At 38.6% G+C, this 20,118-nt stretch overlaps 1 protein-coding gene across 1 annotated transcript in view; it reads right to left on the bottom strand.

The window, feature by feature from the left end:
- The window catches only part of LOC104611350 (ferredoxin-dependent glutamate synthase, chloroplastic), a 109,541-nt gene that overhangs the window by 31,572 nt on the left and 57,851 nt on the right, over positions 1–20,118 (bottom strand). Inside the window, exons 10-14 of the mRNA XM_010278368.3 lie at positions 16,268–16,427; positions 6,022–6,132; positions 5,657–5,872; positions 4,381–4,538; positions 1,181–1,310 (exon numbers count right to left, since the gene is read on the bottom strand). Coding sequence (XP_010276670.1) covers positions 1,181–1,310; positions 4,381–4,538; positions 5,657–5,872; positions 6,022–6,132; positions 16,268–16,427 — 775 coding nt within the window. The remainder of the gene's footprint in view (positions 1–1,180; positions 1,311–4,380; positions 4,539–5,656; positions 5,873–6,021; positions 6,133–16,267; positions 16,428–20,118) is intronic.

Here is a 20,118-nt window from a genome sequence, read left to right as displayed (position 1 = left end):
GCCATTGGTCCTACATTACTTATCCTTCCCTTATTCCATATTTGTTCTTTGTCCTGTATTCTGCTTCCTCTTAGGTTTATTCATTATTTTACCACCAATAACTTATTCCTAGAACAGGATATCTAAAACTAATTACTACTGATTTCCAAATCATTTGTGACATGTTCAGGCCATCTGGAAAGAACTTCTCATGATTGCTAAGATATTAGAGGATTAAATTATATCCTTGCAACTTTTAGGATTGATAATGGTTGTTTTCTATTGATATAACAGAATGTGCAAAAATGGCCAACTTTTATTCTCTATGACTATTGGTTGCTGAAAGTAGTTGTAGGCTATGATACCTCAAGTCTTATACATGCTACAATACAACACTTGCTACTGCAGAGGCAATTCTAGATTTACTCTATGGCATTAACATTTTTAAAACATGTAAAATGATTTGTTTTAACAAACCATACTGTAAAACACCTATATCTGTTAGAAGCTTAATAAAATTTTGCAAGACACAAGTCTTGAAGAATGACAGTTGGCTTCAAAACTAGAAATAAAAGCACGGTATAAGCATATCATATGGGATATTCCTATCTGCATCCTTGTCCAGGATTTTAGGAAATGGAGAGTCATCTCCCCATTGAGGTGGAGGATGATTTACAGGTTGTACTTGTATTTTTGTATAATCTTATCAAGAAGGCCAACGCCCCAGACTAAAGTACGGGTTATCCAGCCAAGTTCACGTTCCCCCTCTTTTTGTATATCCTGTATATTGCTGTTTTGGGTGTTCGCAGTTCTATTTTGAGAGTGGCTTTTTGTTTTATCAATAAAACTTGTTACTGATTTATAGAAATACAAAAACAAGAAAAAACTAGTCATCGTTTAAGCCTCATGTCGTTTGGACAAGAATATGGAGAATAATGTTGATTGCTTCAGTCTTTTTGCCCAGTACATGCAGATGGCCAGATACTAAGCAGCTTGCAACATTTTGTGTTTTGAGCATTATATATTTTACAGTGCTGTTTAGAACTGTTAATACACAAAGATTTCATTTATTAGAATAAGTGTTTCTTCAGGTAGTTCTGGTCCTCTATAAAATACCTAGATCCACCCCCACCCTGAGTATTAAATATTAGAGAACCTACTGCAGATAAAGTAGCGATTACATCTCTTCTATCATGCACACCTTGCAAAAGTTCCTTTGAGCCTGTTCCATTGTAACAGTAGGCATCTTTCCATTCCGCATCAAGTTCACAGTTTTGGTGCTCAGACGCCACTGGCGGCATGTCTCCAATGCCAAGTATGGACATACAGCACTGCAGAAATGATTATAGCATTAAAAGCATGAAAGAATTCAGAGCAATGTGTATGGGAAGGTGCAGGAAAGCTCATAATTTGGAAGTGTGTTTATTTTCCATAGAAGCATTTATCGAAAAGAATTTGGGAGGAGCCAGAATAGTTTATAATTATAGGAAAAATATGCTTGGAATCATCCAATACAAGCAATGTAAAGCAAGGAGAATCAACATGAAGCAGCTGCAGCCAACAAGAACACATGAAAAACAACACAAACACGTAAAAGCCTTCTATTCTATGTTGTTCGCTGATGACATTGTCTTAATTAATGAAACTAACAAAGGATTAAATGTGAAAAAGTTTATGGACAAATACTTCAGAAACAAGTGGTTTTAAAGTAGGACTAAAACAAAATATATAATATGTAAATTTAATAATAATAGAATGCAAATGAGAATACACTTTGGATTGGAGATAAATAGAAAATGCAATGTGACCTTTTCCAGTACCTTGGTTTGATAATTCATAACAAGGGAGAGATTGAGGATGCCCACAGAATTAGAGAAGGATGGACAAAATGGAGAGGTACATCCAGAGTCTTGAGTGATAGATGAATACCACTTCGATTAAAGGGAAATTTTTATAGAACAGTTGTAACGCCAGATATATTGTAAGGAGAAGAATGTTGGGGAGTCAGGAAACTTGTCCAAAAAATGACTGGCAGAAATGCATATGCTAAGATGAATGTGTAGAAAAACTAAAAGGGATAAGGTCAGAAATGAAGTTATTCGAAAGAACCTAGGAGTAGCTGCAATAGGTGACAAAATGGAGATAGAAGGGCTAGGGGTAGACCAAAAAGGACATGGGTCAAAGTATTTAGAAATGACTTAAGTGCCCAAAATTTACAATGGATATGGCATTAAATAGAATGGAATGCTCAAACAGGATTCATGTAGCTGACCCCATATAGTTGGGATGGGCTTGAATTATGATGGTGATGATTGAGGTCTTTTATTTTTATCTCAATCCTTTTTGTTTTTCAATAATAGGGGTATAGTATCTTCCTAGCACATACAAAGTTTTATGATGTCATCATGTTACAAGGAAGACCCTTCCTTTGCATCTCCCCAAACTGGTGTTTTCTCTACAAAGCTAGTGAAGGGAGCAGTTACCACCTTCTAATCTCCTGTCCTTTGGTTGCAGGCATTTGGGAAAGGCTTTTTTGTTCTGTTTGAATGCAGGTGGAATATACCTTTGCAGATTAGTGGCTTATTTGACCTTATGACCTTTGTTTGGCCTAAGAGGAGGATAGAATCTCGTGGAGATGTGTCAGGGCTGCTTCATTTTGGGTGGTTTAGGAGGAGAGACATTCTAGAATCTTCAATGAGAAGGAAAGAGATGTGGAGACAGTATGGGATTGTATTGTAAACAGGGCTCTACTTCGGTTTAAATCTTGGACCTATTGCTCCACTTTTCTTTGATGATATGAGGCAGAATTGGGATGTTATAGCAATGAGCTCAGCCAACAAGGAAAGGGATCTTTCAGTTCGGATGCCTCTGGAGGAAGGATTTATAAAACTCAACTTTGATGGAAGCAGCCTAGGTATCAAGGGCCTTCTGGAATGGGGAGGGGGGGGGGGGGGTCTTCATAAATTTAGACAGCCATATTATTGCCTTATATTCAAGTCCAATAGGACAAGGGGACTCCATCGATGTTGAGTTCCAAGCAGTGTTACAGGGGGTAAATATTGCTATGACTTGAACTTTAACAGATTGCTGATGGAAGGGGATTCAAAGCTGATAGTTTGGTGGTTGAAGGAACCGGATACAGTGATTTGGACCTATGAGGAAGCAGTGAAAAGATTTAAATGGCTGACTACTAATATGGTTAAGAGTTCAATGGGAAAAGAGATAAGCAAATGGGATGGCAGACTATTTAGCTAGTAGGGGGTGACTAGGAGTTATCTATTTTGTGCTCAGCTGTAATTTATTCATGTAATTGAAGCTACATCTTGCACCTGTTTGGGAAGCCATGATTGTATACCTTGCTGTTTATTGATTAAAAATAAAATTTCTATTACTTATAAAAAAAATGCCATCATCTTCATGGGGCATACATTGCTTTAAGCATCTTTTGCATTTTCAGATTGCACTCTATAGCCCATTAGGAACCACACATTTCAAATTTTCCTTGGTATATTGCCAGTTCTCATTTCCATCACTCACATACTGTTGAAGGTATTGGAAAGATGTCAGGTCAAGTATCCAGGAAGGATAAGCATTCGTAGCACCAAAGTAGTCCCTAAGTGGCATGTGGTTTTCCTTGGGAAGTCATAGCACCACTCTTGATGATAGTTTTTCAGGTAGACAGGTAGATGCCCAATTATTTTCAGATAGCATGTACTAGCCACTAACATCATATGATATGAGGTCTCTTGCCTGCACAGTTGCCCCTCCCCTCTTTTCCTCCCTCCCTCCCTCTCTAACGTATGATGACTAGCAATCTTGGTATCAGCTTATGCAACCAAATGAACCACATTAACATAGGAATTCATCCAACTTGTCTGCAAATGCCCAAGTCATTTGTAAATTGATTAACAGCTTTGACCTATGCTGAGCACTAAATATCACCCAAAGGAATGCAAATTCTTTTGTTGATATTCTTGCTAAACAAGGGGTGGATAGAGATCAGTTGTTTTGGGCACAATTGTAAAAAAGAAGAAAAGCTGTTTCAGGGATAGATAAGAGGGCTTATCTCTCAATGCTTCTTTATCTTTATTGTACTCCTGCGCATCATTTTCAAATATTAATGAATTTTACAGTTACCAATAAAAAAAAATCTCACCCAAAGGAAGAACCAACTCCTTAATTGAAAATATAGAATTAGAGTTTAATAAGTCCATTATCATTTCTCTCTTTAGGGGATGAAAGGGAACATGGAGGAACAACATGCATTTGTCCTTACAATATAATTTTCAAATTATTTTTTGTCACATAATGAAAATGGATAACCAAACAAGAGTTAAAGCCTAAGTAAAACAAAGATCAGAAAGGGAGTTAAGAATAGTCTACAGAAAGATGAGAAAGGACCTTGCACCATATCCAATTAAACATGCAAACTGATGCGTGCTGAAGCATTGAGCAGTATCAGCTACAATGGAAGCCGACATCCGCAAGCCATTTTGAATTAGATGCTGGTGAACAGAACCAACAGCAAGAAGTATTGGAATGGCAGGTCGTGTTGGTTCCTGAAAGAAAAAACAATAATGAACTTCATTCCAGTATTGGATGATTTTATCAATTAACATTTCCATAATTGAAGGTAACAATGGGATCTGTAAACTAAAAGGCTATAAATAGTTGAAGACCTGGCACATAATCATACAAGATAGCGATTAATTATAACAAATGAATCACAAATGACAACATAAATGCCTATATGTGTGCATATATTAACATTAACAGTAAGTCATTAACATACCAAAACAAGAGGTACTGAAAGAAACAATTGCCACAACATATGAATGGAAACATAAAGCAGCTATAACAAGAAATACCAATAAATCCATTTAATTTCCATAATTGAAGGTAACAATGGGATCTGTAAACTAAAAGACCACAAATAGTTGTAGACCTGACACATAATCATACAAGACAGCAATTAATTATAACAAATGAATCACAAATGACAACATAAATGCCAATATGTGTGCATATATTAACATTATAACAGTAAGTCATTAACATACCAAAACAAGAGGTACTGAAAGAAACAATTGCCACAACATATCAATGGAAACATAAAGCAGCTATAACAAGAAATACCAATAAGTCCATTTAAAATCCATATGTATCAAACTGAACATGCAATTAGGTGAATTCAGTTAAAGAGAGCATGTTATTCAATCATAAAATGATCCGGATGACTTGCCTATCAACATAATTTGGAAAATTCGACCTGGTTCCACAACTTAGAGCAGGTGTGAAAAATACAAGTAGACAAAAACTTTCAAATAAGATTAACATGCCTACAGGCTACAAAAGTAACAATTATATGACTCTCCAACCACAAGCATCAGGTTACCACAGGAAGCGAAAACAATGAATTGCACTATGGTTGAAAGCACACTTTTACAATAAACAATTGTAAAGAAGGGAAATCTAAACATGTAACAGAAATCTTCCACAAGAAAGCACAAACAAAATCCAGAATACAGCTAAGGTTTTCTCTAGCACATATGATCTAATTTAGAAAAATGCAATGTAGAAACAGTGAAACGAAAAAAGGACATGTTAGTAGCATACCAAAATTTAACTGAAATATGATATAAATTCACTGAGTATAGCATAAAAAACTAATACTTACCAACTCCTCAGAGCGGTCAGAAAGAATAAGAAGTTGTGAACCATTTCTAACAGCTTCATCAGCATCTTCACACAATTTCTTTATTGTCTTTTCCAGGGAACCATCTAACCCTTTCCTAATATCAAAAAATGTCGGAAGTACTTGGGGCTTCAAGTAAGGATCCTCCATCAACAACTCAAGTTCCCCTTCATTCAACACAGGACTAGATAGAATAACCTTATAAAACATAATTAAAATAGTAAGTGAACAGAGAAAGATAATTTGTTATATGAAACAGATGTTCGTCAGAACAAACTTGAAGGTCCACAAAATATACAACACACCTTGCAGGAAGTTAGAAGCAGATCAAAAAAGTGTTAACATACCTGGGAAGCATTCTCTGGTCCAACCTCTAAGATATTTCCACGCTTTCCAATATTGACTTCAAGAGACATGACTAGACCTTCTCTAAGGGGATCAATAGCTGGGTTTGTAACCTGGAAGAAACTTTGTGACTATTGAAAGGAAAAAAAGATAGATCTAAATGTAATTAACAGCATAGAGTTCAGAAATCTAAAAACATGCTAAGATTGGTAAAAAAATCAATTACTATACTAAAATTAAATGCAGCAGAGAAAAACGTTAGTAAATGCAGAAAACAACCTCAAGCTAGATTTAGCGTAAGGAGAAACCTGTATGTTTCTATTTAGAGTTTATGCTAACTCCTACAATTTAAGATTTAGAAATCTCAAATAATAAAGATGAAATTTTATATAAAATTTATGTGCTAGTAAACTTCCAGACTTTTAGTTCCTGAGTGATGCCAACCATACACCTTCAAGAAAGATTAGAGATCCACTCTCACCATTGCTTATACAGGTGTTAAAAGTCAAGGGTATTTGTGTCTTTTTATTATGAGGATGGTTTGGTACTTAAACCACCTCACTGGACACATGTATACATCCTACTTCTACTTTCAATAATGGGATTACCATTTACCTTGGTTGCTATAATTTGTACAGTTATAATACTATAATTAGTCTGTTGTTGAAGCCTCAAAGTTCTGACAGCAACCACTTTGTGCCAAAAAAAGGCTTAGGATTGTATCCATTCTACACTCCCAAGACCCTAGATAGCTGGGACCAACATTGGCTAATGGCCTTTTCTGAAGCCTCAAAATTATGAATCTGGTTTTTTTGGATCAGAAGCAGGCTATTAAGCCACTCCCAAGCCCTAATTAAAGATTAAAAAAAATTACATTATACTTGGATGTCCTGTTTTGGCATATACTTGTACAGCAACTCGTTGTACAGAGGATCATATACTTTTGAGTTAATAGATTATACTTTACCTTTCTTCAAAAAAAATACAGCTTAAAAAAACTTCTTTTGAGCCATTCAAATAAGAGCAATTTAAGATAATTTAATTAAGAGAGCCCACTTAAATAGGCAGCAGGTCCTAAACTAATCTAAATAAAGACAAGAACTACATTTATTTAAGGGATGCACTTTCTGATCCCATTAGGAGAGTCCATCTACAACCCATTCATTAAACTTGGCTGATTATGGCTCCATATACAATATTAATTTATAAATTTTAATAAATCTTAATTCCATGTAAGAATAACAGTTATCTACAAGCATTGTCATGAACTTGGCTGATAATGGCTCCCCACATGAAATAAATGTTAGAACAAAGGCCTACAGCCACAACAGGATGGGACTCATTGCCATACGTAAAAATGTTATCTATTTGTTTATTTCTTCTGGATTCTCTCTCTAATGAAAGAGGGGAATATAAACCAGAATTTTCAATAGGACCAAAATGGAGACAGGATGATTGACTTGTGTTAGTGTCGAGTATGTAGGGGTAATTTTGTCTTTGTGCTTGTGTTTAGGTGCTGATGTGTAAGTTTTTGTTAGATTTAATGTCCCTAACTTAAGTAGGGGCATATGTGACTTTTCCACATTATTTTAGTAATATAAAATACATCTGGCCGAATGGGAGAGTGAATTTTTTCTCTCATTCGAACCAGAATCTTTTCTCCTTGTTTCTCTTCTGCTCTTCTCCTTTCTCTCTTTCTCTCCTTCTCTCTTCTCTCTCTCTTCCTTGACTGTTATCAGTCTAACAGGCAGACCGAACACTAACATGGTATCAGAGCTAAACTGAGCAAATCGGATCTGCCCAGAATTCGGTTATCTGCGCACCCAGCCTAGAGTTTTCTCTTATTTTCTTCACCATCAGCTAGAGATAAGGGACAGGGCTGAAAAGGAGTGATCGCCCTCTTCCCTTGGAGGTTTCTATGCCTCCAGTTGTGGCTTTTGTGGTCGGTTGCTGCAGTTTCTAAGAAGCCCTCCCCTAATCGATGAAGAGAAGAGGGCTGATTCGTGTGGTGCAGTGGGTGTCTTGTGTGGTCTGATTTTCAGTGATCAGGTAAGAGGTTTTTTGCATTTTTTTTTGGTGTGAATCAAATGAGAAGTCTATTTCAGACTGTATGGTGGGATTTCAGATTGTAGCGTGCTAGGGTTTGTGCACCCTTCAGTGTGATTCGAAGGGGGGGTGTTCCTCAAACAGTGTTGGGAAGTTTCAGGCAGTCGCGGAGTTGGGTTTGTGGTGTAAAGAGTGCAATTTACAGCAGTAGTAAGTGCTGAAATCAGGGTGTAGTGTGATCTAGTGTGCAGTTTGCCGAATTCAGCAATATCAGAATTTAGCAATGGGAGACAACAGTGATAGCAAGACTAGTGTGATGGTCCCTACTGATTACCTGAATGTTCAAATGACCTCCATTAAGCTGAATGGAGAAAACTATGTACCTTGGGCCAAATCTGTAGAAGTCTTACTTAAGGCAAAGAAGAAGGTGAAGCACATAAGGGATGAAAAACCTTCCACCGATTCTCTTGAGTATGATGATTGGGAGCAGGCAAATGCACAGATCATCACATGGTTATCGAATAGTATGGAACCCAAGATTAGTGTAAATTTCATGTTCCTTGATACTGCCAAACAAGTGTGGGACCATGCTAAGAAGCTGTATTCGGGTCAAGACAACACAACCAGAGTATATCAGTTGTACCAAGAATACCTTAATCTACAACAGGGTAATCAGAGTCTTGAGGAGTACTATGCTAGTATGAGAAACATTCGTAATGAATTGAATGTTTATCACCCCCTCACTTATGTGACTCGGTTTCTGGTGGGGCTGAAATCTGAATATGAACTAGTGCAGGCTCAAATACTAGGAGGGTCAACTCTCCCTTCCTTAGAAGAGGTGTTTGCTCGACTCAGGAGGATTTCCATTGGATCTACCGAGAACCCTAATATTTCCGATAGATCAGCCCTAGCAGTATCCAGAGGCCGTGGCGTTAGTGGTGGAGCTCGGGGAGCTCAGTCTAGCCGTAGTGGTAGTAGTGAACCGGCATATAGCCGGAGTGGTGGTAGTAGACCTACATATAACCGTGGTGGTGATCGTACTAGAGGTCGAGATTTAGGGGGAGCCCGCAGTAGAGGACGTAGTTCGGCTCCAAGGAGGTGTACACACTGTGGTCGGGATGGACATACCATCAATTATTGCTATGACTTGCATGGTCCACCTTCAACTTGGGCCAATCATGCCATGACTAGTGACAATAACCTCAGATAGGAGAGCCATTTAGCCAATCAGGTACCTCCTACATCCACAGATGTTGCTGGGAAGGAGATGATGAATATTCCCCGTGATGAGAGGTTAGTACAGGCCACATCTCAGCAGAACACGGCCACTCTCGCACACTCAGGTATGGCTTGTCTGGCATCCACACCCCATCCCTGGATTATTGATTCTGGAGCCTCCGATCACATGATTGGAACTCCAGGTGTGTTTTCTTCCCTCTCTCATTGCTCAACATCACAATCTGTTACCTTTGCTAATGGTTCCACATCCTCCATTTGTGGTGTTGGTAATGTTGACCTAGACCCTGTATCCCTATCCTCAGTTTTGTATGTCCCTAAATTTCCTTTTAATCTTATGTCTATTAGTAAGTTGACCAAGTCTCTTAATTGCTCCATTACCTTTTACCCCTCTTCATGTGTTTTTTAGGATCTCAAGACGGGGATGAAGATTGGTTGATGGTGGTGGAAGTACGTCAACAGCTCTCCAATCGTCTGCCTCTCCTCTCCAGTGGCAATGTCGATTTGGTCATCCTTCACGGAAAGTTTTGAAGTCTTCGGTTCCTTCATTGAGTCATCTTTCTGTTTTGGATTCTGAGTTGTGTCAGTTGGGGAAACATCATCGTGTTCCCTTTAGTCCTAGAGTTGATAATCGTGTATTGAGTCATTTTTCTTTGGTTCATTAAGATGTTTGGGGTCCTTATAAAGTGATGTCATACAATGGATATAAATATTTTGTCATTTTTGTTGATGATTATTCAAGGATGACGTGGCTCTGTTTAATGAAAGAAAGAAGTGAATTGTTTACCATTTTCCAAAAGTTTTATGTTGAGATTCGCAACCAATTTGGTGTTCACATTAAAATTTTCCGTTCTGATAATGGTCGTGAATATCTCTCTTCATCATTTCAGAACTACCTAGACCAACATGGCATTATCCATCAGACTTCATGTACCTACACCCCACAACAAAACGGGGTGGCTGATTGAAAGAATCGTCACCTCTTGGAAACAACTCGATCCCTCATGCATCACATGAATGTTCCCAAATCCTTTTGGAGTGATGTAGTGCTTACTTCCTGCTTCTTGGTTAACCAGATGCCCACGTCTATCCTTGATGGTCATTCCCCATTCACCACATTGTTTCCTACCTTGTCTTTGTTTCCTCTCTCTCCTCGAGTTTTTGGATGTGTTTGTTTTGTTCATAATCTGCGGCCAGGAATGGACAAGTTAGATGCACGGTCTATTAAGTGCATCTTCCTTGGCTATTCCCGGACTCAGAAAGGGTATAAGTGTTATCACCCTAGCTCTCGATGTTCCTTTGTATGTGTTGATGTTACTTTCTTTGAGTCTACTCCATTCTTCTTGGGGTCCGGTGATGTTTCTTTCTCCTCATCACCTCCTCCCCTTCCTCTTCCAGTTGTGGACTCTGTTCCTTTTGTTCCTGCAGTGACCAAGTCTTTGCCTCTGGTGCCACCACCTGTTGAACGACCATAGATCCATCACGTGTAGTAGTACTCTTCATCCTATTTCTAATTATGTTTCACTGACTCACCTTTCCACTTCCCATCGCCAGTTTATCTCTTTGTTATCCTCTGTTGTTATACCTGAGGATGTCCAGGAAGCCCTTGCCTCTCTAGGATGGTGTCGTGCGATGGAAGAAGAACTCTCAGCTCTGGCTCATAATCATACATGGGAACTCACCACTCTTCCTCCTGGTAAGCAGGTTGTTGGTTGTTGGTTGTAAGTGGGTTTATACGGTTAAGTACTTACTTGATGGTAGTGTAGAGCGGCTGAAAGCTAGATTGGTTGCCAAAGGGTATTCCCAAACCTATGGTATTGATTACACAGAGATTTTCACCCCGGTTGCTAAGATTGGTTCAGTCTGTGTTGTGATTTCTCTTGCTGGGATGTATGATTGGCCCCTCTATTAGCTTGATATCAAGAATGCCTTCTTGCATGGTGATCTGCTCGAGGAGATCAATATGGAGCAACCACCGGGGTTTGTTGCTCAGGGGGAGGATGGTAAGGTGTGCCGGCTACTGAAGGGCCATTTATGGGCTTAAACAGTCTCCCCGAGCATGGTTTGGCAGATTTAGTGAGGTAGTAAGGAGGTTTGGTATGAAACAGTGCCAAGTTTACCATTCCGTCTTCAGTCATGACTCTCAGGTAGGGAAGATCCTATTAGTGGTGTATGTAGATGATATTGTCATTACCGGGAATGATAAAATGGGCATTGACAGGTTTAAGATCTTTCTGCAGGATCATTTTCAAACAAAGGACCTTGATAAATTGAAGTATTTCTTGGGGATAGAAGTAGGAAGGTCCAAGCATGGTATTAACTTGTGTCAGAGGAAATATGCTCTTGATTTGCTTGAAGAAACAGGTTTGTTAGGTGCTAAACCAGTTGAAACTCCTATGGAAACAAACACTAAGCTGAGCAGTGATATGGGTGTAGTGTTGGAAGACCCTGGCAGATACCAACGGCTGGTAGGTCAACTGAACTACCTAACCATCACTCGGCCAGACATTTCATTCGCAGTTAGTGTGGTAAGTCAGTTCATGCAGAAACCTCTGGTTCCACATTAGGATGTGGTTATAAGGATTGTGAGGTATTTAAAAGAGGCTCCTGGTCGCAGTTTGATATACAGAAGTGGTGGAAAACTTGAAATAGAAGGATATACTAATGTTGATTGGGCCGGTTATGTATCTGATAGGAGATCTACCACAGGCTATTGCACTTTTCTTGGGGGTAATCTGGTGACATGGAAAAGCAAGAAGCAGTGCAAAGGCAGAATATAGAGCTATGGCATATACTACTTGTGAATTAGTGTGGCTAAGGAACCTTCTACAGGAGATGGGATACATTGTTGATACTCCAATGAAGCTTTACTGTGACAATCAGGTTGCAGTTCACATTTCCTCTAATCCGGTGTTTCATGAGAGGACCAAACACATAGAGGTTGACTATCACTTTGTTATGGAGAAGGTGCTAAGTAGAGTGATAGACACTACATATGTCAACACAGGGAACCAGTGGGCAGATTTGTTTACTAAAGGGTTGAGTCGGGGGAGAATGAACTACATATGTAACAAGCTGGGATTATATGATATATTCTAGCTTGGGGGGGAGTGTTAGTGTCGAGTATGTAGGGGTAGTTTTGTCTTTGTGCTTGTGTTTAGGTGCTGATGTGTAAGTTTATGTTAGATTTGATGTCCCTAACTTAAGTAGGGGCATATGTGACTTTTCCACATTATTTTAGTAATATAAAATACATCTGGCCGAATGAGAGAGTGAGTTTTTTTCTCTCATTTGAACCAGAATCTTTTCTCCTTGTTTCTCTTCTGCTCTTCTCCTTTCTCTCTTTCTCTCCTCTCTTCTCTCTCTCTTCCTTGACTGTTATCAGTCTAACAGGCAGACCGAACACTAACAACTTGCTTACATAATAAAACACCAACAGGGTATAAGCTTTCAAAAACTAAGTATCTAAGAGTGCTATTTCAATGATCACGATTCCACATAATTATGAGGATCAAGGAACCTTTGGGGAAAGTGGGGATTAATAACAGCAAGTACCAACTAAGGATGTACACAAACTCTGTTTGGTTTCAAGTAAAATTAAGCAAAACAAATTATTTCCAAAAAACACTATTTTATGGTATTTACTTACATGCAAAGTGACGGGCAAATGAATGTTTTCCAATAGTAGTTCTAGGACAATGGCATTCCGTCTATTGTTGTGTAATCATCACCTAAGCTTGATCCCAACTACATGGGGTCAGCTACATGAATCCTGTTTTTTCATTCCATTCTGTTTATTACCATACCATTGTTAAATTATTAGAACTTAAATCATTTCTTACTACAACCCATGTCCTCTTTCGTCTGCCCCTAGCCATTCTAGCCCCTTCAACTTGCAACATATTGCTTCTTCTTACAGATGCTGTAATCATCACCTATTGTTGCATTCCGTCTATTGTTGTGTAATCATCACCTAAGCTTGATCCCAACTACATGGGGTCAGCTACATGAATCCTGTTTTTTCATTCCATTCTGTTTATTACCATACCATTGTTAAATTATTAGAACTTAAATCATTTCTTACTACAACCCATGTCCTCTTTCGTCTGCCCCTAGCCATTCTAGCCCCTTCAACTTGCAACATATTGCTTCTTCTTACAGATGCTGTAGATGGTCTTCAATACACATGACGAAACCATTTTAGTCTACTTTTCTCTCATTTTATCACCTTATGGTATTTACTTCCATGCAAAGTGACGAGCAAATGAATGTTTTCCAATAGTAGTTCTAGGACAATGCCATTCCGTCTATTGTTGTGTAATCATCACCTAAGCTTGATCCCAACTACATGGGGTCAGCTACATGAATCCTGTTTTTTCATTCCATTCTGTTTATTACCATACCATTGTTAAATTATTAGAACTTAAATCATTTCTTACTACAACCCATGTCCTCTTTCGTCTGCCCCTAGCCATTCTAGCCCCTTCAACTTGCAACATATTGCTTCTTCTTACAGATGCTGTAGATGGTCTTCAATACACATGACGAAACCATTTTAGTCTACTTTTCTCTCATTTTATCACCTATTGGAGCTACTCCTAGGTCCCCTCAAAAGACTTCATTTCTTACCCTACCCTTTCTAGTTTTTCAACTTATCCATCTCAGCATATGCATCTATGCCACACTCATCTTTAGACATCTTTCTTGACTGCCCAACACTCTGCTCCATATAGCATTTCTAGTGTTACAACTTACAACTGTTTTATAGAATTTCCTTTTAACCTGAGTGGTACTCTCCAATCACATAAGACTCTAGATGCACCCCACTACTTTGCCCATCCTGCTCTAATTCTATGGATGACATCTTCCTCAATTTTCTCTCGGTCTCCAATCCCAAATCTAGCCTAATTCGCACTCCCATCACCATCATCATTATAGTTGTTGTTGTTGTTTTTGTAGTTATTACTATTACTATTACTATTATTTCTGTTGTTGTTATTATTGCTGTTGTTGTTGTTGTTTTTGTTGTTATTACTATTACTATTATTTCTGCTGTTGTTATTATTGCTGTTGTTGTTGTTGTTATGAAATTTACATGTCATATATTCTGTTTTAGTCCTACTTATTTCAAAACCTCTTGTTTCTTAAGTATTTATCCATAAATTTTGTAGTTAACCCAAAAGCCAAAAGGCGCATAATAAAAAGTCAAAAGAAGAAAAGAAGAGAGAAATTCTGGGCAGAAAGTCAAGTGCTTATAACTATCCATATACAGGATTTCATTGAATTTTGGATATATTAAAGGACATATGGTGTTGAACATCAAATTTTGGCTTCACTAGACTAATGGAACTGTAGAAAGCCTTCATGAAGCAGATAACAGTTGCTGGTCCAAGTACACAGTTGATCAACAGTCAAAATAATCATTTCACCAAGTGAACCCCACTAGTGGGGTCTTCTATCCCTTTTGTATAAACAGTTTGAATTTCAATAATTTTGGTTTAATAGTTTTGGAGATAAAGAACTTTCTGTTTTGATGCCCTGGTTTTATTTTTGAGTTTAGCTTGATATTCTTAAAACAGGAGTTGTTAGCATTTCTAATTATGATGTTCTGGTCAGTTTTACAACAAGAAAGAATTAACTACAGATTTAGTAACTTTCTAATAGACCTGAAAAAGAATCATAAATATATATAAATATGTCTTTATATTTATATATAAATATCAATATATATATAAATATATTTATTTGCCTGGACGGTCGAACCATTCAGCCCGGAAACTGTCCAGGCAACCGGTTCCATATACCCTTGACCCGTTCCTGGGCCAAAAATCGTTGATTTGGTCAAAGAACCGCTAACCCAGGCGGTCGAACCGTCAACCCATTTGACCTAGATAGTGGTTCACCGTTTAATAACAAAAATGAGGTTGAAGGATGGAGAGGGACTCTCATACCAGAATTCAAAGATCGAGATCCCAGAGAGAGAGAGAGGCCAGAAAAATGATGGGAGCGGAGGGATCTCAGATCTCAGATATGAGAGATCTGAGACAAGAGAGAGAATGGACGTCAACTTGCTGCTGCGTTTTTATTGTCGCTGCCATCTCCGTCGCCGTCACTGTCACCACCACCGGTGAACGCCGGATCCTCCTGCTCATCCTCCTCTCCCTCCTCTCCATCCTTTCCTTTCTTTTCCATTCTTTCCTTCCTTTTTTCTTTCTTTCTTTCCTTTTCTTTCTTTCTTTCTTCTTTCTCAGCCGATAACAACCTCTGTCTAAGCCTCTCTTCTCATAAAAGAAAGACAACCACAAATATTTGCCCTGATCTAATCAAACCGTCTGAACCATTTGACCCAGACGGTCAAACCGCTGACCCATGAACCAGTGGCCATAGCGGTTCTGTTTCCAGGTCGCTTTTTAAAACCTTCCATAAAACCTATAAACCTAAAAAAAAATCCTTTATCAAACTGTAGAAGCCATCTTTATCAGGTCCATATGTCCATACAAGAGCTACATCATCTGGATGCCATGATGGTATCAGCATCCAAGTTCAATTGATCTTTAAACCCTCTTGCAGGTACACCACTGCTCTAACACCAACTTGCTAGTGAAACAAGTTAAATGAAGGAAGAAGAGATTTGGGAGAGAGAGTAGAACATAAAAGGGAATGTTGGAACAGGTCACCCAATGCCTATTCCTAACTTTTATTTCTTAAGCAACAAGAGTAAATTAAATTACAATGCCACGATTCTATATATCACCAAGCTACCATATCATCTTGTCCCAGGGACCCCCATAACAACATGGAAAACACAGCTATAATGTTGATTCCAAAATATATAAAATGGACTTCTAAACTGAATGGCAGTATATCCAAAAGAAGCACATAAATAATATTCTCATTAAAACTAAAAATAAGCATATTGGATCATTTCAAGGAAACATTCAGATATGACAAAGTGTTTAAGCAAACCTGTGCAAAACGTTGCTTGAAATAGTCAAAAAGCATGTGTGGCTTTTGAGAGAGTGCAGCTAGTGGTATATCATCCCCCATGCAAAAGGTAGGTTCCTTCCCCTGTGCAGCCATGGTTTCAATAACCATCTGGACGTCCTCACTTGAATAGCCAAATGCCCTGACCCCACAAATGTAGATGGTAAATTATTCTGAAATGGTTCATTATATCACAAGAACATATTTTTGGGGATATTGACCTATTAGCATAACAATAATGGCATCCTTAAATAACCACAGTTTAAAATGCCCATAAATGTCCTAATATTTCCATGATTTATTTCCATGGGTACCGACATGAAATTTTGCTAGAACCGACATACTCCCTCCATAAACACTATCAGCACTATGTTGACTACAAGAAATAGTACTGTAACATAAATTGCTGACAGTATTGTAGATATGTGGAGTAGCAATGTTATTGCCCACTAAATGGACATGATTACCACTTTGAGCCAACTTGATATTCTTTTCAAGCATGAAGTTAACTATTAGTTTTTTGTTTTGTGTAATAGATATTTGGTTAATCTATTAGAATCATTTGCATTTTCTCTGAGTTAAAATTTTCCTTGAACTCGTTCAATCATGTAGTTTTGACTCTTATGGTTTACAGGGCAACTTCATAAGTATCATTTATGCCTAGAATCACTCTGGGGCATGGGAATCACTCACCATAGCTAGCATAAGCTGAAGAAAACTCAATAAACTTCATTGCTCTTTGTGTAAAACGTCCATCCATACATATTTATAGACTCAAAACTCATAATAATCCTAGGAGTCAAACTGTTAAACTCATAATAGTCTTAGGAGTCAAACTATTAGACTCAATAATCCTAGGACTCAAACTAAGCTGTCATATCCATTCATTTCAAAGAAGACTCAATAACTCTAATCCTACTTTTTTTTTATGAATGAGTGGTATTTTATTAAATAGAGATATAAATATTACAAGCATGAAGCACCCTAAGAGGAGGCACGAGGTGTTACCTCCCCTTAAAGGTGGTTCCAAACCCAACTCTTTTCATATTACAATTACAAAATAGCCAAAAAACCCTACTCTAATCCTACTTATGCAATGATTCTGAAATTTTATACATAAACAAACTATAACTAGACAAAATAGACCCTATCATTGGACCCCCCACAGAAAATTGAAAAATGACAAAAATACCCCCGATTGTCCAAGAATACATAAATACATAAAATTCCAATTTTGACTCTTCAGCTCCTGCATCAGGAGGCAACTTTTAGCAGCATCTCTATTGAGCTCCTTAGATGGGATTTTTCTGGACACTTCCAAGAGGGATAATAAAATTTTTATTTTCTCTTTGAAAAAAATATCGCAATGCTGATATCTTGGGTATCTTTTCTTGTGCTTCATTCTTTTAAAGCCCTCAGCTCCCCTATTTCTACTTTGCAGACCTTCCATTAAAAGATTGTTGGTGTAGACCTATGCCACCAAAAATTAGGGCCTTCTGTTGGGAGGCATTTCAGTCAAAAACCAACACCTTTGACCATCTAAAAAAGAAAAGACCTAACTGGTGCCTTTCGCCACACATTTTCTCTCTATGCAATGCAAGTGGATAAGCCTCTTACCATGTACTAATCTTCTGTCCTTTTGTGGCTAGCATTTTGGGAATGCATTCTCTCTCTGTTTCGTTGTATGTGGAATCCCCCTGCAAACTTGGAAGGATCTCAAATCCTCTTTCCTCACATTTCCAAGGAAAAAAGACTGTTATGGAGATTCATTCGGGCAACAATTGCTTGGATTGTTTAGAGGGAATGGAATAATAGGGTGTTTAATGACAAAAAAGAGAACTAATGAGGAGCTCATCAGGAGCACTAGGTGAAGACAACTAAGCTTTTTGAGCCTTTTTCCATGGATAATATTCTTAGAGGCTGGTCATGGAGAACAATAACAAATTCTTCCACCTCAAGAAGTGGTTCAGTCCAATGGCTATTGTTGGTTTGGCTGTCTTAATTTGTATTTTATCTTTGTTGGGTCTTAAGTCATTAGTTATTGGGCCTTAGTTACTAGGCCTAATCTTATTTAGTGTTTATTTTGACTAGGTGTCCCATCACTAATCAGGGGCATTCTGGTCTATTTATGTAACATTATGTAATGTTCTTATATATAATAGATTAGGGTTGGCTGAGAACACTTCTGCCGCCCATCTCATATCTTCTTCTTCTTCTTCTCCTCTCATTCGATAGCTCTATTTCAGCAAACATGGTATCAAAGCGCTAATCTTTCGACTGGTTACAGCAGCCACCTCTTCTTCTACTCGCAGTTAACTCTTTCACTTCTTTTTCTTTTGGTTGCTGCAAAGAAACCCTAGGGTTGGTCGTAGAACACAGCTGGACCTACATCTAGGGTTTCCCTTGGTTGTAGGGCCCAAGGGGAGTTAGACCCAGAGGCTGATGCCCTAATAGACGCAGTACAGCAGACTGTAGCCATTCGGCTAAGATAGATCTATGTACAACAGATCTAGGCGGAAGGACTAATCTCAGCAGTCCTAGAATTGTTCGTGGGTGAGGTTATAACCTGCGATAGCAGTTCTTAGCACACAGTAGAAGCCAACACAGCAAGTTGCAGGCTGCGGCAGCAGTGATTAGAACACAGCAGAAGGTAGCACAACAGATTATAATCTGTGACAGCAGTAATTAGGGCACAGTGTGCAGTGCAGTACTCGGTGTTTCAGCTCTGTGTCGGGTTCTCAGGACTGAGTTTACAGTGCAGCAAGTTCCGTAAGTGTGAAACAGTTCACTATATATTGTGTTTACAGTCTTGACATTTACGAGTAAGAGAAGATGTCTTCCATATCCAGGGAAGTGTCTTCTAGAGATGTTAGGGCTTGTGGGAGATCTCCTAATTTGGAGAATCCAAATCTGCATAGCCTACAGATCACAAGTGTGTTATTGGATGAGTACAACTTCAGAGAATGGTCTGTCTCAGCCATGCTTTTCATCACATCCCGGGAACTCACTGGTTACTTGGACGGGCAGAAAAAGGAACCCGAAGTGGGGAGTGCTGAATATGCAACTTGGCGCAAGGAGAATGCTACAGTTATGTCCTGGCTACTTGCCTCAATGACTCCAAGAGTAGCTAGGACTGTTCAACATTTCTCCACAGCTGCCAAGATATGGGAAAAAGTTTCTAAAACCTATGGGCAAAAAAAGAATAATGCCAGAATTTACAGACTGAATCAAGACATTGCTGCCTTGAGGCAAGGAGATATGAGTGTTGCAACATATTTTGCTACACTAGAAGGACTATGGGAAGAATTAGATCACCACCTTATTATTGATTGGGAGAATGCCAGAGACAAGGAAAAGCATGACAAACAAGTTGAAGAGGGTAGAGCATTTAAGTTTCTAGCTGGCCTAGATCCTATATATGAGAGCATAAGGTCCCAAATTCTAGGAAGGGATGAAATGCCAGACTTACATCATGTTTACTACCTTGTGAGGAATGAAGAGGTGAGAAGAAAAAAGATGCAGGTTGATACTCAAACTAAACTAGCTGAACAGTCTGTGGAACATTCAGCCCTAATCTCTACAAATCAAAGGGGAAACAGGCACTCTGACAAGAGACATCTGAAGTGCACCCACTGTGGAGGGGAGAGGCATGTGAAAGAGACCTGTTGGGTTCTCCATCCGCATCTGAAGCCAGCTGCATTGAGGAAAGATAAGAAGCATCAGAAGGGTCAATCTGCAAGTGTGAATCTGGCTACGGGTCAAAGTGATGATGGTTCAAAACACTCATCCACAGTTACTTCCTCTTCCATAGGACATACCACTAATTCCCCTAG

Source organism: Nelumbo nucifera, chromosome 7 (assembly GCF_055504915.1).
Source record: "Nelumbo nucifera cultivar China Antique chromosome 7, China Antique-T2T, whole genome shotgun sequence".
In the NCBI taxonomy this organism is placed as follows: domain Eukaryota; kingdom Viridiplantae; phylum Streptophyta; class Magnoliopsida; order Proteales; family Nelumbonaceae; genus Nelumbo; species Nelumbo nucifera.
The sequence above is the reverse complement of the archived record's forward strand: the minus strand, read 5'-3'. Positions and strand labels throughout refer to the sequence as shown.